We start from the raw sequence: 14117 nt of genomic DNA, 5'->3' as shown, positions 1-14117 counted from the left end.
CCTCGGAGACTGTGCACTGACGTATGCCAAACCTGAGCTCAACTCCCTCAGTGTGGGGGTCCTCAGCTCCTCTTCCTAGTCCAAAGGATCTGCGTTCTGCCTGGATTCTACCTTAGGCATAAAACTAAAAAGTCCAATAACATCCTGGTCACATCCTAAATAAAAATCAACGCATAAGAACTGGCAATTACAACTTCGGGGAAAGACATGTAACAATTTCATAAAAATAATTCATTACAATTTGCAGAATTTGCATGTTAATACGTGTTGTGATGAAAGCATTCCTAATACCAGCAAAGTTTGACTTTTAAAGATTTTTTGTGATCTGAAGTGCTTATTGCTATAAACTAGTCATAGGAGTGCCTTATGCAAGAGATCCGACTATGATCACAATGATTCAGATGATTTTGAAACCTAAGAATCTATGAAAGGAAAGATAATACATGATTACATGTACACAGGTCTTAGCAAGTAAGCTCATTCTTTTTTAATAGTTTTTTATGAAAAAGGTTTTTAGGCCCAATATTATCTGTGTATTTTGATCTACTAAAACACTGCTTACCCACGTCATGCGAATTCGATCCACAGTATTGTAGTGACATTCTGTGATTAAATTATCTCCCTGAAACACAAAATTTAGGAATTTCACAGTTCTGAAGCTTATTAACACCAACTTCAGGTAACCACAGATGACAGTGAGGGCTGAAGAAATAAACATCAGAGCAGTGGATATGACTTTTTCAAAGAGAAGGATTAGGTAACTGCCATATGCTAAGGCCTCAGCACTTAGCATTCAAATTATTATTATCATAGGTTCTCAGGGATCCCCCATTGATTTAAACAGAGTCTTATTAAGTGTTGTCTGGGTTTTTTTTTTTTTTAAATAGCAAGGAAGGTGCCCAGTTATCATCCAATTTCTGGAAAATTATATAGTAGATGATGTATACAAATGATCCTTGCTCCAAAACTCATCCAGTGCTACTTTACCCAGGCTCATTTATCCTGCCAACTACAGCAGAAATATTTGGCAAATGAGGAAAAGAAGGTTTTCCACATCACAGTAACAACTATTTCTCTGCCAAGCCTGGGAGTAGAGGAGTGGCAGGCAAAGACTTCACTACATTGACAGATATGTATGGGAAAGGCTTAATACTCACCTTCTCAAGTGCATACAATTAACTTTTTGGTGCCCTGACAAACTGATCAACTGTTTGGTAATACCTTTACTCCCTGCACCTAATCAATACAAATCTCAAAATCACCATGATAACCAAGTGGAAATTAAAATATTCAAGAACATAGGCAGACACCAAAAATCTGGTGTTTTGGTCAGCTTCATGTCACAAGGATGCCAGATGTTTGGTTTGGTTTATTTTTCTTGTATCACCATCTTCCCTTATCACCCATTATGTTTCTCTGAAAAAAATCAGACCACCCTTTAAAGGCTTCCTTTCCTGAAGGCTGTCTCATCACCAAATAAATGCTAGCACAGTCTGTACTCCAGACTGCTGGAAGAAGGTGTTTCAGCCTCATGTCAGCCAAATGCAGATGGAGGTTTCTGAAGCAGCATGAGGTGGCACAGCTTCACTGCCCCCAGCAGGAATTTGCTGGTTCGCACCAGAGAGGTCTCTGGCTTTCATAGCTTATGGACTGTATAAGGTTCACTAAAAGTGTTCCTTCTGTGATATTTGATCTCTTGCTTCTAAACTGAGAAGAGAGTGTTAGCACTTGAAGAACGCAAATTACCTGGACTCTGCAAGCTAAAAGAAGGATATACCTTTGGAAGAGCTTATGGAAAGTGAGAATAAGTAGAACTTACTTGAAAAATTATATTATTATTAGTTAGTTGATTAGACTGTTTTCTGAATTACAGCGGATGATGTATGCAAAGCTGCACTGGTAGTTTTGCACAAGATAAAAACAAAGAAAGGCCTGAAAAAACCCTTTCTACTTGAGGTGGGGTTTTTTTCCAAGTTGCTGATACTATCAAATACCTCTTTTAGTCTTTCTGTTGTCTACTCCCTTATGTTCTTGAATTGTAAGAGGCCTTCCTCTATAATCTGCATGAATTTTCCTAAAAATGTTACAGGCTTTCTCCGCAAACCTGTTATCTTTTGCCAGCCCTCTTCCTAAACCCTTCAACACTTCTTTCCTGAAGGAGGTAATATCAGTTTGTCTTTGAAATCCCTGTAGAGTACAAGCAATTTGACTTCAAAGAGTAAATGCTGCACTTGAACATCCAGGTTTTGCTGTAGAAATTAAACTAGAAAGTTAGTATTTTAGCTTCTTGCCTTTAAAGTACAAATATCAAAGTATCCCAGCGTGGGAGAAGAGACACAAGAGAGAAAGGGACTTGAAGAGAAGCCTGGAAGTTTAAACCATGGGGCTCCTGACCATACTTGAAGTTCAGTGATTTCAGTGGTCTTTTCTGACATTTTGAGTCTGACCAATTCCATTAAGTAACAGGCTTGTTCCCATGCACCAGGACAAGCTTCTCTGCTGGCCAGATCTGGAGCACTCAGAGTTTGCAGCACTAAATTTTCTGTCCTCAGGCCAAAGCCCCAAAAAAATATACTGGCTGGAACTAATAAAAGATGAGTGAATAATTTTTAAATTAATGACTCACACAAAAAAAAAAAAAAAACCCAGACTTTTTTCATGTAATATCTATGGATAGCTACTGCTTAATAAAATAACTCTAGTTGGAAATTTTCTGTAAGTTTTGTTACACTATTTTCACAAGTATAATAGAGTTATATGATTTCTTTTTCAAAAGGGTTGTGTTTACTAGTGAAACCTCATGTGGAAGATAAGCATGGAGGTTTCCTTGCAAAAACAACAAAAAATGGGAAGCAAACAGAAGATTTGTAGACATGTTTGCAAGGCTGGACACTTGCTGTGTGAAAAAATTGAGGATGTGTTATTTGGTTCCATCAGTTCTGTAAAGCTATGCATTGACATTTCCATTATTCATCTTGCTGGATGCACAAAGATGGCACAGCCGGGCACATGTGGAGTTTGCTAATCTGCTTTGCTCAATTATTTATGATAGTAAAGTTCAAATCAAGTAATTGTCAATACCAAACATACTCAAAGAACAGCTCTCATTGATGGACCAAGCCAGTTCTGTGGTGAATTGCATGGACACTCCTAAGACACCAAAATTTTAATGCATTAGTCACTCTGCGATAAGTGGAAAAACGAACAAAACATTCAAAAATTCTATGATGCAATGATAAGAAATTCTGTAGCAAAATTAATCCAACATGTGAAAAAATGTTAGGCACATGATCTCTTAAACACTTTAGGGGAAAGAATGAAGAGTGTCGTACTGGCAAGATGGTTCTTTCTTCTTTCAGATACTGAAACTCCTGGAAGTTGAAGTCAAACTCATCATCATAAGCAAGTAGCTTCTGCTCCTCGCCATTATGGAAGTGGCGCATCCTGATAGCTCTGCCAGCAAGATGTGCATGAAGAAGCACCGCAAACACTTGAATCCCAGCAGGTCTCTCAGCACCTAGAGCCTGGCCAAGGGAAACCGCTATTAGTGGTAATGTCATGGTAATGTCATGTAATACAATGCACAGAGTGAAAATGTATAAATTAATGCATTTTATATTCACACAGTTTGCTGCAAAATGTAGTCTATAGTGAAACCAAACCTAGATGTGAAATTAAGGTTTTATGCACAAAAAAAGGCTAGATTTTTTCTGTGATTATTTAAAAAAAAAAAAAAAAAAACTCTGGTTTTACTCCTAGTGCATACTTTTTTTTTTTTTTTTATCAGCTAGAAAATCAGCTAGACTGCAAGTAATTCTCAGTTTAACAGTTTAAGACTTGCAAGGGAGTCATACTATAAAGCCTGCACATTATTTTAGTGCTAATGGCTGATACTGGAGAATGTAGATTTTTATTGTGAAAAAGAATTTTTATGCAGTTATGAATGATGTTGTCATCAATATCATGCCAAAAGATGCATTTAAAATTGAGAGTCTGTAATTATAATATGCTCTACTTCCCATCTTCACGTGAACTGGTAGTGAAATGCTGTAAGTTCACATCTGAAACTTTTTTCCAGGTCAAAAACATTTGAAAATTAACTTTTCCAAACTGATACAAATCTGACATCACTCCTGTTCTAGCTGAGATCTACTGCTAAACTTCCAGCATGCTCAAATTTGGTTCTTGTTCAGAGCTCAAGGCAGAAACAATTTGTTATCGCAATACCTTTCAAGAACAGCCTCAGAATCAGATACCTCATGATAATAGATTACTCAAGTGTTTTAAGGCTGAAAAATCCTAGGACAATATGTAATATTTAACATCTCCAAGAAGAAATCTAAATTCTGTATCTAATTTGGCCTTCATAGTTAACCATGTTCTTGATTCAACCTTTCCCTGTAAAGGACAAAGTATATGAGAATCAACCATGATACACTAATCACAGATCTTAGACAATGCTTCCATTACCTGCAGAGATATTTAAGTTATCTTAATGAAACAAAATATTTAATGAATGCATAATTGTACTTTGGACAAACAAAACCTGGTCAGGTCTTTAGTTTCTGTGGTGGTCTAAGAATACCTTTCAGGCTTTACCTCATCATAAGGAGCCTTTGGCATATGCACAGGTCTGAATTAGTCTCAACATTTTTTCTGGGCTAGCTATCCCAAGTTATTAACAGCTTTGCCATGAAAAGCAGTGTATGCTTATATATTCAACACAAAATTAAAACATTGCAAGTACTGTGTTATCCAGTATTACTCATGTAAGTGAAGCAGCCTGAACACCGAAAAGCCCAAATACCCAGTTCAAAAAGACCGAACATACTGGAGGGCAACATGTACTATCACATGCCTTTGCTCACATCAATCTTCCCAAGAAGTTAAAGTGACTCCAAAACTATTTCTATGAATGAACACCAATGGATTTAGGCAGGGGTCATACCTCTTCCAGACATTCCAGCGTGCAGTGACCCTCTGACACAAATTCAGGCATGCCTGGTGGGATATTGTGGAAGAGACTGACCCAAAGACCAGCTTCAATAACCCCAGCATCATATTTCCTTAAAACTGGAGTATAAATTAGCCTCAAACCAGAGTTATCTATCAAGCCTGCAACAAAAGAACACAGTGAGCCATGGCTATAAATTTGTATTTCAAATGCAAAAAAACTAAAACCAAATTGTTTCACATTTTTCATGCTATGTCCTATGCTTTCTACATGAAAATTGAGGAATCAACCTCAATAACCTGGAAATGAGTTCAAACTGTACGCAGGAAGTAATAAATAGGGGCAGTCCATGGGACAGTTTTTAAACACAGTATCTTGTTCATCTCTTGTTTAGATGTGAAGGAAAAATACGTACTCTCTGTAGCACTCATGTTCCTTCCACTGAGATATCCAACACGGATTTCAGGGAAAAGAAGATAAATCACAGGCAGAAGAAACATAGAAGGAAATAATAAGACCTCAAAAGATTCCGTGTATGACTTTCATATTAAATATTTAAAGCAAAGCTTATAATTTTAGTGCTTTTTTTCTTACAAATTTTCTAGCCATATGTTATCTTCTGCTTATAAATTTTATCTATTTCTTCACCTGGAGTCCTAGGATTGATTATATTTTTCCTTTGCTTAGGATTGCCTGTTACATTACAGCATACCTCAAATGACAAAATATACCTCTTTTACAATATCTCAAATTAAGAGAGCATCAACTGAACATTTGCTTACTAAATCCCAAACCTGCACATAATACTTCAGAAAAGTAGACAAGAGAATTACAGAGTATTTTAATGCTGCACTGATTCAAGAACTCTTGATTAAAAAAAATTAGTTTAAAGAATCAAAGCCTGCTGTGAAGAGGCTGAGTTTTTAACAGCCAAAATGATACAAATCTATTTTGTTCACCCACATATGTTTAGCCATATGTGTTTGTTTGTGTAACTATTAATAATTTATGTTTCCTTTGTCATCTAAATGCTTATAATTATTAGTCATTCATATTAGTCAAGATACACACAAAAAAATTAATTTGTGTTTGCACAACTGCTACACTCTGGTAGTTCACTTTTCCTTTATATTTATGAATAATCACTGAAACAATTTCAAATTTGAAAATTAAAAATGCAAAACCATATCAAGTATCTCGGAGAAGGTAAGAGGCTTCCTAGTGACCTATATTAGTCTTCTAAAGAACATAACAGACATAGCAGTGCCTGAAGCCAAATTTTACATCAATATGATATTGGCAGTCTATTTTAAGATAAGCAAATGGCAGAGGAATGGACCAGTCACTAAAATATCTAAGATGAAGTAGTGTATATAATTATTAAGGAACAAAGGATATGAACTATGTATAGCCAATCAAAAATGGTAATCAACCATTCTTCAACATATGAATCATGACGTTTAGGGTGATATATCCTATCCCACAACATCCCAACTTTCGTATCTGGGAATCCAAACTCACTCCCTTTCTGGAGATACTCATAAAATTTCATCAACTTGAATTTTTCCTTGGTGGAATTTCCCTCTCAAACTGGTTGCTAACATCTAAATGTCAGACACTTTTATGGTCTGTCAGAGTTGCTGATGAACAATCTGAAAAGAGGCCACCTTTCAAAAGAAAAGTGAATGTTAAGGACTACAAAATCACAAACAATCAAAACCATCCCCGTAAAATTAAAAATGTTTGAACTGCTCCTGACTGGGAGCAAACAGTGACTGCCAATCTGAGTCACTCAGGAAAACACTACCCAAGGTCACAAAGGGAAGGAAACAGTGCAGTCTTTCACCATGAGACCCAAACTGGGGAAACACAGGTGACAATACAAAAATGAAGGTCACCCAGTGGCAGGTTTGGTGTTGTGTCAGGAGAACTCTGCTGTCTCCACCTGAAGCAAACAGAGGACTCAGCCTCTGCTCTCACAGTCCTGGTACAATCTTACGCTGTGTATTTTGCCACGGACGAGGAGAAGCATGACCTGAATTACAGGCACCCTTTTCTGCCTGTACTGTCTGAATTTTCCCAGGTCTTTAGTGAGATACTGTGTTCACCTGGGAATGCCTCTGCAAGGTAGAATTGTCCACATTGCTTAAAAAAAGAAACAAAACACTATTGATTTCCAGTTTTTTTATGTGGCACTTGAACTAAACCAATGCTGTCACACAGCACAGTCAATTAAAACAAAATGATAAATTTAGGAACACAACCAAATCAGATACAGTTTTTCTGCATGCAACTTCTCAGGCTTTCAGGTCACATTTGATGGAAAAGAATACAATATCAAGGATGCAAATGAAGTGTATTGTATCCCATGCAAAGGTGTGTGCTGAAAGGACAGAGTCCATCACTAAATTAAATTTAAAAAAAAAGAGATAGTTAATTTAGAACAACATGAAGAGGGGAAATGACAGTAAGACGGAATACCATAACCCACATAGAGGATTTCATTTTAACACATAGGAGTGTAAATGTACAGTACACATGCTGCATTGGATTTTACTCAGTTTGTGTATAAAAATCATGAGAATATTCTCAGGTACAGTAGCTTAACAAACTCCTGCTTCAGAACAAAAATTATCTTTCCCAAAGACAGCTTCAAAGAACCCCTGGTTTTCTGGAGTTCATTGGTTTCTTCCTTTTACTTCTTCTAAATAAAATTCAACTTGAGGAGGAACATTTAACAAATACTATTATAAATTAAAAGCTTATCTTTTAAGATAAACTGCTTTAACCTAGTGAATGGTCTAGCAACCTGAGTCTGTACTTCAACTTCAGAAACGGCCCAGAGTTCAGGTAGATTTCTTAAAAAAAAAAAAACATTAAAAAATTAATAAAAGGATCATTCCCTGTATTGCTGCCTCACAGTTTCAGTGCTATACTGCTTGTTTTCATTCTGATTGCATTTCCCAGCAAATGGAGAGAGAGAAAACAAGAAGAATGTAGTGATAAAAGGAGATATACTCACCTGGTCCACAATTTCTTGTATACCTGAATCAAACACTGTGAACCAGGGACTACTAATCAGGAAAAAATAAGATTTGGCTTTGTATTTGCTCTGTTCGCCACACAATGCAGTGATGGACACTTGTGTCTACTACATTTTCCAGTGTTGCATGTTTTAAAGAGTGTGAGGCTACAAACCTTCTGTGTATGATGGATTGTCATAATGCACCTCCATAAGAACGAACAGAGGGTCAGATGCTGTGCCAATGGATAAGCCAACATGTGGAGGGTAGGTGAAGCCCTGGAAATCAATACACGCATACAGAGTTCAGGTATTTTTGCCATAGTTAATCTCTTTATATATACAGTGGCTTCTTTATGCAATGATATGATCATATTAATGATAAAATTTACAAAGCTAACTTCTTTTACAGTTTTGTGAACATGACATTGTGATATATTAGAGTTATTATATACTCAATATACTAAATAATTCTGTCAGGATAAAATAGTGGGTCCCATGATTGCTAGAGGACAAAGCTGTGAGCAAACAAGCCTGACCTCACTGCTTTGAGTAGGAGGCTGGACTAGAGACTTCCTGAGGGCCCTTCCAATCTTCATTATCCTGTGATCTTATGATTATTTATTCTGTATTTATTGTTTGAGCAGAAAAGGAAAATTTCATTTTAAATGTATAAACATTGCATCAACAAGCACTTAGCCTGACAATAAAACCCTTATGAAGAAGTGAATCAACATTTTAAATGTTCCCAGTTTCTAAGAGCAGCAATTTCCAGGGAACACTGAGGTTGCATGTAATTAACTTGTTTTTCCTGCACAAATCACTGTATTCTATGTAAAATTATTTGAACAATAAAGATGATTTTCATGGCTGCATTTACATTAGCAAGCCAATATTGCAAAAGAAGTAGTTTCTGTACCTTGCCATAGCTTCTGCTGGACCTGCTGCCCCCAAATGATACTCCTTTGGACAAGCTCTGGTCACGCTCCATGCCCTGAACCCCATTTATTGCTAGGAGGGTTTGGGTTCACCCCTGTACATTCAGTTTAACTTCATTCCAAAGGGGGTTGTGAAAATTCGCAAACCACTCATGATGATAAAAAGAGCTTGGTAAATGGGAATAACTGGGAGATTAACTTCAGAAGCTCACTCCTGATTCAAACCAAAATACCAGTATCTCTTAAATGAACTCATTTACCAAATTCACTGTAATTGGAATTAATCTGCAACATTTTATAGTATATAGCTAATATTTTAATATACAATTTGAGATTCTAACTTTCTGAAATGTGCAATTTGAGATTCCAACTTTCTGATGCTTGATGGGCATTAATGAATTAATTGCAGTATACAGTAAAAAATATTATCACCTTCATTCAATGTAAGGGTAAACTGAAATTAGTGAAGTGGGTACTCGGTTAAACCTGAATGTATCCCAGATCTGTCAGATTCCTCTCTACAGATGTTTAACATCAGGATCACCCTTGCAAAAACCTCCATAGTGCTTGTTAAATGATAACTTATTTATATGAATTTTAAATTTCACTTAGATTAAGACACTCAAAAGTACAAATACTAGGTCAGAGCATAGCTGATGGCAAAAATGTTCAAAGCATACATCAGGGATAATGCTCACAGTGGATTAAAGTTCTTTTGAAGAGTCCATGTAACAGCTCTGGCTTCCTCACACTGCAGCACTTGCAGATGGTTTTGGACTGCAGGTTGGCAAATGAAGGCTCCAGAAACTACCATCACCCCAGTCCCTCTCTGTGCCCACACCATCATTTGTGTGGGCACACAGTGAATCAAGGGGTTAAAGGGGTGGAATCCTTTTGGCAGTAATGGTGCGTAATGTCAGCTCAAAGTATTATTTGGAGCCTAAATTGACATATGAAATAAGCTGAAAACACAGCCTGGGGTGAACATGGCAATCAGAACCCATATTTTCTGTAGATATGCCCCACTGCCATGAGCAAAGTGGTCCTTGTGCTGGCTCAGCACTAACACAGGATCTCTCCTACACTGAAATGATGTGTTTTTGGGCTGGGGAGGAAACTTCAGAATTATATGCCTGAATGGAGCAACAGTGAAACCAGGTCCTAGTGAGGCACATAATTATTAAATCTATTTGTGAAGTCCTGTGTCTATGTATTTTACAAAGTCACCTACAGACACGGCTATTCTCCACAGGTAGCTGGTCATTGCTGGAGGCAGTGTATTTTCACATCAGATAGGACAAGCTGATACAGTGATAGATTTCCATGCTCCAAAGCTCCCCTAGGACACCTACACTATTTTAGTAACTTTTGGCTTGTCACTCAGGATCGCCATTGCATTGCATACTTAAAAGGCCAATAAGAGGTTCAGGACTTACTGGTGAGGCATTTAGGGATTGTGACTGTGTATCCTTAAAAACAGATAGATTAAGTAATATCTAATATACTAGGAAGAAACTTTGTTATGATACACCCCATCCTAAAGCCCCATTGATGAACCATGCTAGACAGACACTCATCCTACCTCTCCTCCAATGGCCCAGGCAAAAATGACTGTCTCACATGTGAGAAAAGAGTCTGGCATATTGGGGTGGTAACATTCATGTCCATATTCCAGCACACTGTCATTCAAATTGCTGCTGCACTGGTAGAGCAGGATATGATGCACCAGATTCTCATGGCCATTCTGGATCAATGGCTCAACCTGTCAAGGTTAAAATGAAAAGGAAAGAAAAAAGTAATTATATCTCAATGTGACTATTTTAATGCAGGTACGAAGACAGATATAAAAAATATACATTTATTTTAAAAGAGAAGACTTGGTGTTATATTGTAGTTAAGTTGAGATATAACTTCAGCACTCTGCAAACTCAAGAAATGAAGTTTCCAAAAATTTCATTTTGCCCAAGTGCATTAATGGGCGACAGAAATAAATTCTGCATCTTGACAAAACCTCACCATCTTACTGTTCTCTCTTCTCCCATCCCAGTCTTGCACTGTCACTTTTCTTTCCCCCTGCCCAATCTTGTTTAGAAACATTCCAGCACAAAGGGGTATAAACCAGCTGAAAGTCTGATCCAGCTTGGTGTCTGAATGAGTCAGAGCTTTTCACCCCTGTTTCTGCCTCTTTTGTAGTATTTCAGATTACAGCTGCCTGTAGATTCTGTGTATCTGGGGTGAGCCTGGAGGCATACCCCACACTCCTCAGCAGCTCAAAATGGACTTTCCAATTTTTTTGACATCTACAAGAAATTAGAATTATTTTAAAATCTGCTCAGTTGTAAAGACTTTATTAATATGAAGTCATTCTTGAGAGGTTGGGTATTTCAGCCTGTTTAAGGCAGTGAGGGGCTGGAGGGCTCTCAGTGGTGCCTGGGTGCCCCCAGTATTATTAGATCACCAAACTTCAGGGTAGGCTGAAATGATTTAATTCTCGTATAAGTGTTCACTCTCTATTTGGCTGGATGATGTTAAATCATCTCTGTCAGAGAGGATGTCCCTGGGGCAAACATGAATACTTCTGAAAAAAATTATTTTGCTTTTTAGAAAGATCATATTCCACAAAATATCAGCATATAAAGGACAGTATTAAAATGAAAGGAGTTTTTCCCTTGCCTTTGATTTCTAAGATTTCATCACATTCTATCATATCTACCTCCAAACTGAATAAGATAAAAATTAATATTTTCTCAAGAAAAGTCAAGCTTTGGCAATGCAACTCTTAAACACAGGGTGCCACGCAGTACTGCCTTTCAATAATACTGAACCACTGAATAGTTACGGTAGGAAGAGACCTCTGGAGGTCATCTAGTCTAACCCCCCTGCCAAGGAAGGGTCACCTAGAGCATCAGGAAAGAGAAAGTTATTTTAAACAGGAAAAGAATACATATAAATCCTAAATTTACATCCATTTTATTTTATAAGTTCATTAATGTACTGCCAGAGGACCAGAACAGAATACCCAGGAACAGTTTATTACATTATTAAAATATTGCCAACACAATTTATCTCTCTGCATTTCATTCAATTACAAAAGAGGAAGGGCGGGAAGAAACAGCCAAGCCCGTGTGTATTAAGATCACCCTTGTAGGTATGAATCCACAAAGTACCACTGAAGTTGGGCTCTTGGGGAGTCCAAATGCTGCTGAGTACCTGCATGTCCATCCAAAAAGTGCACAACCCACTTCACTGGGCTTAGAAATCAATGGAAGGATGCCAGTTTAACTGGATGCACCACAGTTTTGTTCTTAATCTCATAGGAGATCTGTTCATTGTTTTCAGTAATCCTCCCATTATTGTGAATTACTGCACTATGGAAGTAAAAGGTATTTTTGAAGGAGATAAGAGTCAGTTTTCCTATTAAACAAGAGTTCAATCCCAAATACATCAGACTGAATGACAAAGATTCAGATATCCATTTCAGCTAGATGTCGCTTCTTCCCTCTGCGTCACCATATACCTGCATATTTATCCAAATACTGCAGAAGAATAATTCCCTTGTAACATGGCACCTCATACATTAAATAGCAGGACATATCTCAAGAATTCTGAAGTTCCACATAATGTATAGGTTAGTCAAAGAAACGGTTATGGGAATATTATTCCTGTATCTATCAAGAAAAAGGAGTACTTTTGTCCCAACATGTGACAGTTCTGCCTGCTGCTACAAGATCCCAGTGCATGCTGTGCTTACAATCACTACTTCAAAACCAGCTTCCTCTCAAAACAATGGGACATCACCAAAATTAGAAACTCACATCCTGTCATCGTTTTTTAGTGTCGGTTACCTAAACAATAACAGCACTTTAAAAAGCAGTTTTGTTCAGCTTTCTTAAGTGAAGGAAAGGAAAAGGAAAACTAAAACAAAATAAATCCTTAAATATATTTCCACTGCATCTTGTAGGATAACTTTTATTGTTCAGATGCAGAAATAAGTCATGAAGAGCAACAGTGAAGTTATGCTTTTTACATATTTTTATTACAATTTGGTTGAAGAGGTCTTTCTCTTTCCGTTTTTAAACAAATTTGTAAAAAGAAAATATCAGGAGTGGTCAAAATTCTATTGAAAAACATCTTAGGAAAATCTCATTAATCATTAATTATTCAGAAATGTACAGAGATATTTTAATGGCCAACTCCCTAAGGCTCACACCATTATTTCTCATTGAAATGAGAGAAGAAAAAAGACCAGATCCCTTAGATATGTTGAGCTCCCCTTCTCTGATCCGATGAACAGCTAACTGTATTTACTTACTAGAATAACTTCAGCAGAGAAAAAAATCAAAAACTGATCTCATACTCTATTGTGGTCATTAACTGGAACAGGGATTTAAACGTGCCATTCTACATCCCAGGTGAGTGTTGCCTCTTTACACAACTATTTGTTATTTTGCTCATAGAATAAGTTGGTTATTTAGGCTGCCTCACAATTCCTCTCTCACTTGCCACAAAGAGCATCTGTACAGATTACTTGACTACTTTGCTCCAAGCTGAAAAGAAATTCCAAAATATCATTTTTTTCTCAAATAAGCAAAATTTTTGTTCTCTGGCCAGCCTTACAATCAATGATGAACAACCACCACATTTGTCAAATAAGGGGCCAAATTTAGAAAATCATTCATGTTTAGAAGTGCACATAAGTAGTACCATGTGTAAAATCAGTTGTTAAAGTGGGTATCTACAATTAAATATCTAGATCAGGGTGGCCTGATTTCCAGAGCACTTGCAGCCTCAGTGAATGACAACACAATTTACAGTTGCAATTCGTGCAACTTTTAGAATACTTGCAAAAAGATAATAATTTGATATGGCACATTAGGGCAAAGGAATGAAATACAGAAAAAAAAGTGATAAAAATAGGTATGGTACATAATAGTCACTAAACTACGCAGATTTAAGCAAACAGTTAATTTTTATTTGGATTCTTATTTAAACATAGCCTTGTTTGCTCTGCTCTCTTACTTTAAGAGGACTCTGAAATGACATTTTCAGCCAAGTAATTAGATAAACAATGACTGAGTAATTTAGATGGTTGCAGTAAAAATGGGAATCCACCTTTCATTTTCAATAATTATGAAGAAACCTGACTTTGCAGCATAGTTCCTTCTCCTGTCCTTGTGAATTCCTATCCACCTCTTGTTAGCCA

General features: G+C 37.0%; 1 protein-coding gene across 3 annotated transcripts in view; it reads right to left on the bottom strand.

Annotated features, from left to right (window-relative positions):
* Positions 1-14117, bottom strand: part of MOXD1 (monooxygenase DBH like 1) — a 59174-nt gene that overhangs the window by 17424 nt on the left and 27633 nt on the right. For all 3 annotated transcript variants that reach the window (XR_003572754.1, XM_027897457.1, XM_027897456.1), the window contains exons 5-9: positions 10497-10676; positions 8153-8255; positions 4949-5115; positions 3333-3524; positions 563-622 (exon numbers count right to left, since the gene is read on the bottom strand). Coding sequence is in view for 2 of the 3 variants with exons in the window: in XM_027897457.1 (XP_027753258.1) it covers positions 563-622; positions 3333-3524; positions 4949-5115; positions 8153-8255; positions 10497-10676 (702 nt within the window). In the remaining variant the exon portion in view is untranslated. The remainder of the gene's footprint in view (positions 1-562; positions 623-3332; positions 3525-4948; positions 5116-8152; positions 8256-10496; positions 10677-14117) is intronic.

This window comes from Empidonax traillii, unplaced genomic scaffold, assembly GCF_003031625.1.
Source record: "Empidonax traillii isolate 1590-97213 ecotype Southwest subspecies unplaced genomic scaffold, ASM303162v1 scaffold542:size423868, whole genome shotgun sequence".
Lineage (NCBI taxonomy): Eukaryota > Metazoa > Chordata > Aves > Passeriformes > Tyrannidae > Empidonax > Empidonax traillii.
This window is presented reverse-complemented; position numbering and strand designations above follow the sequence as displayed.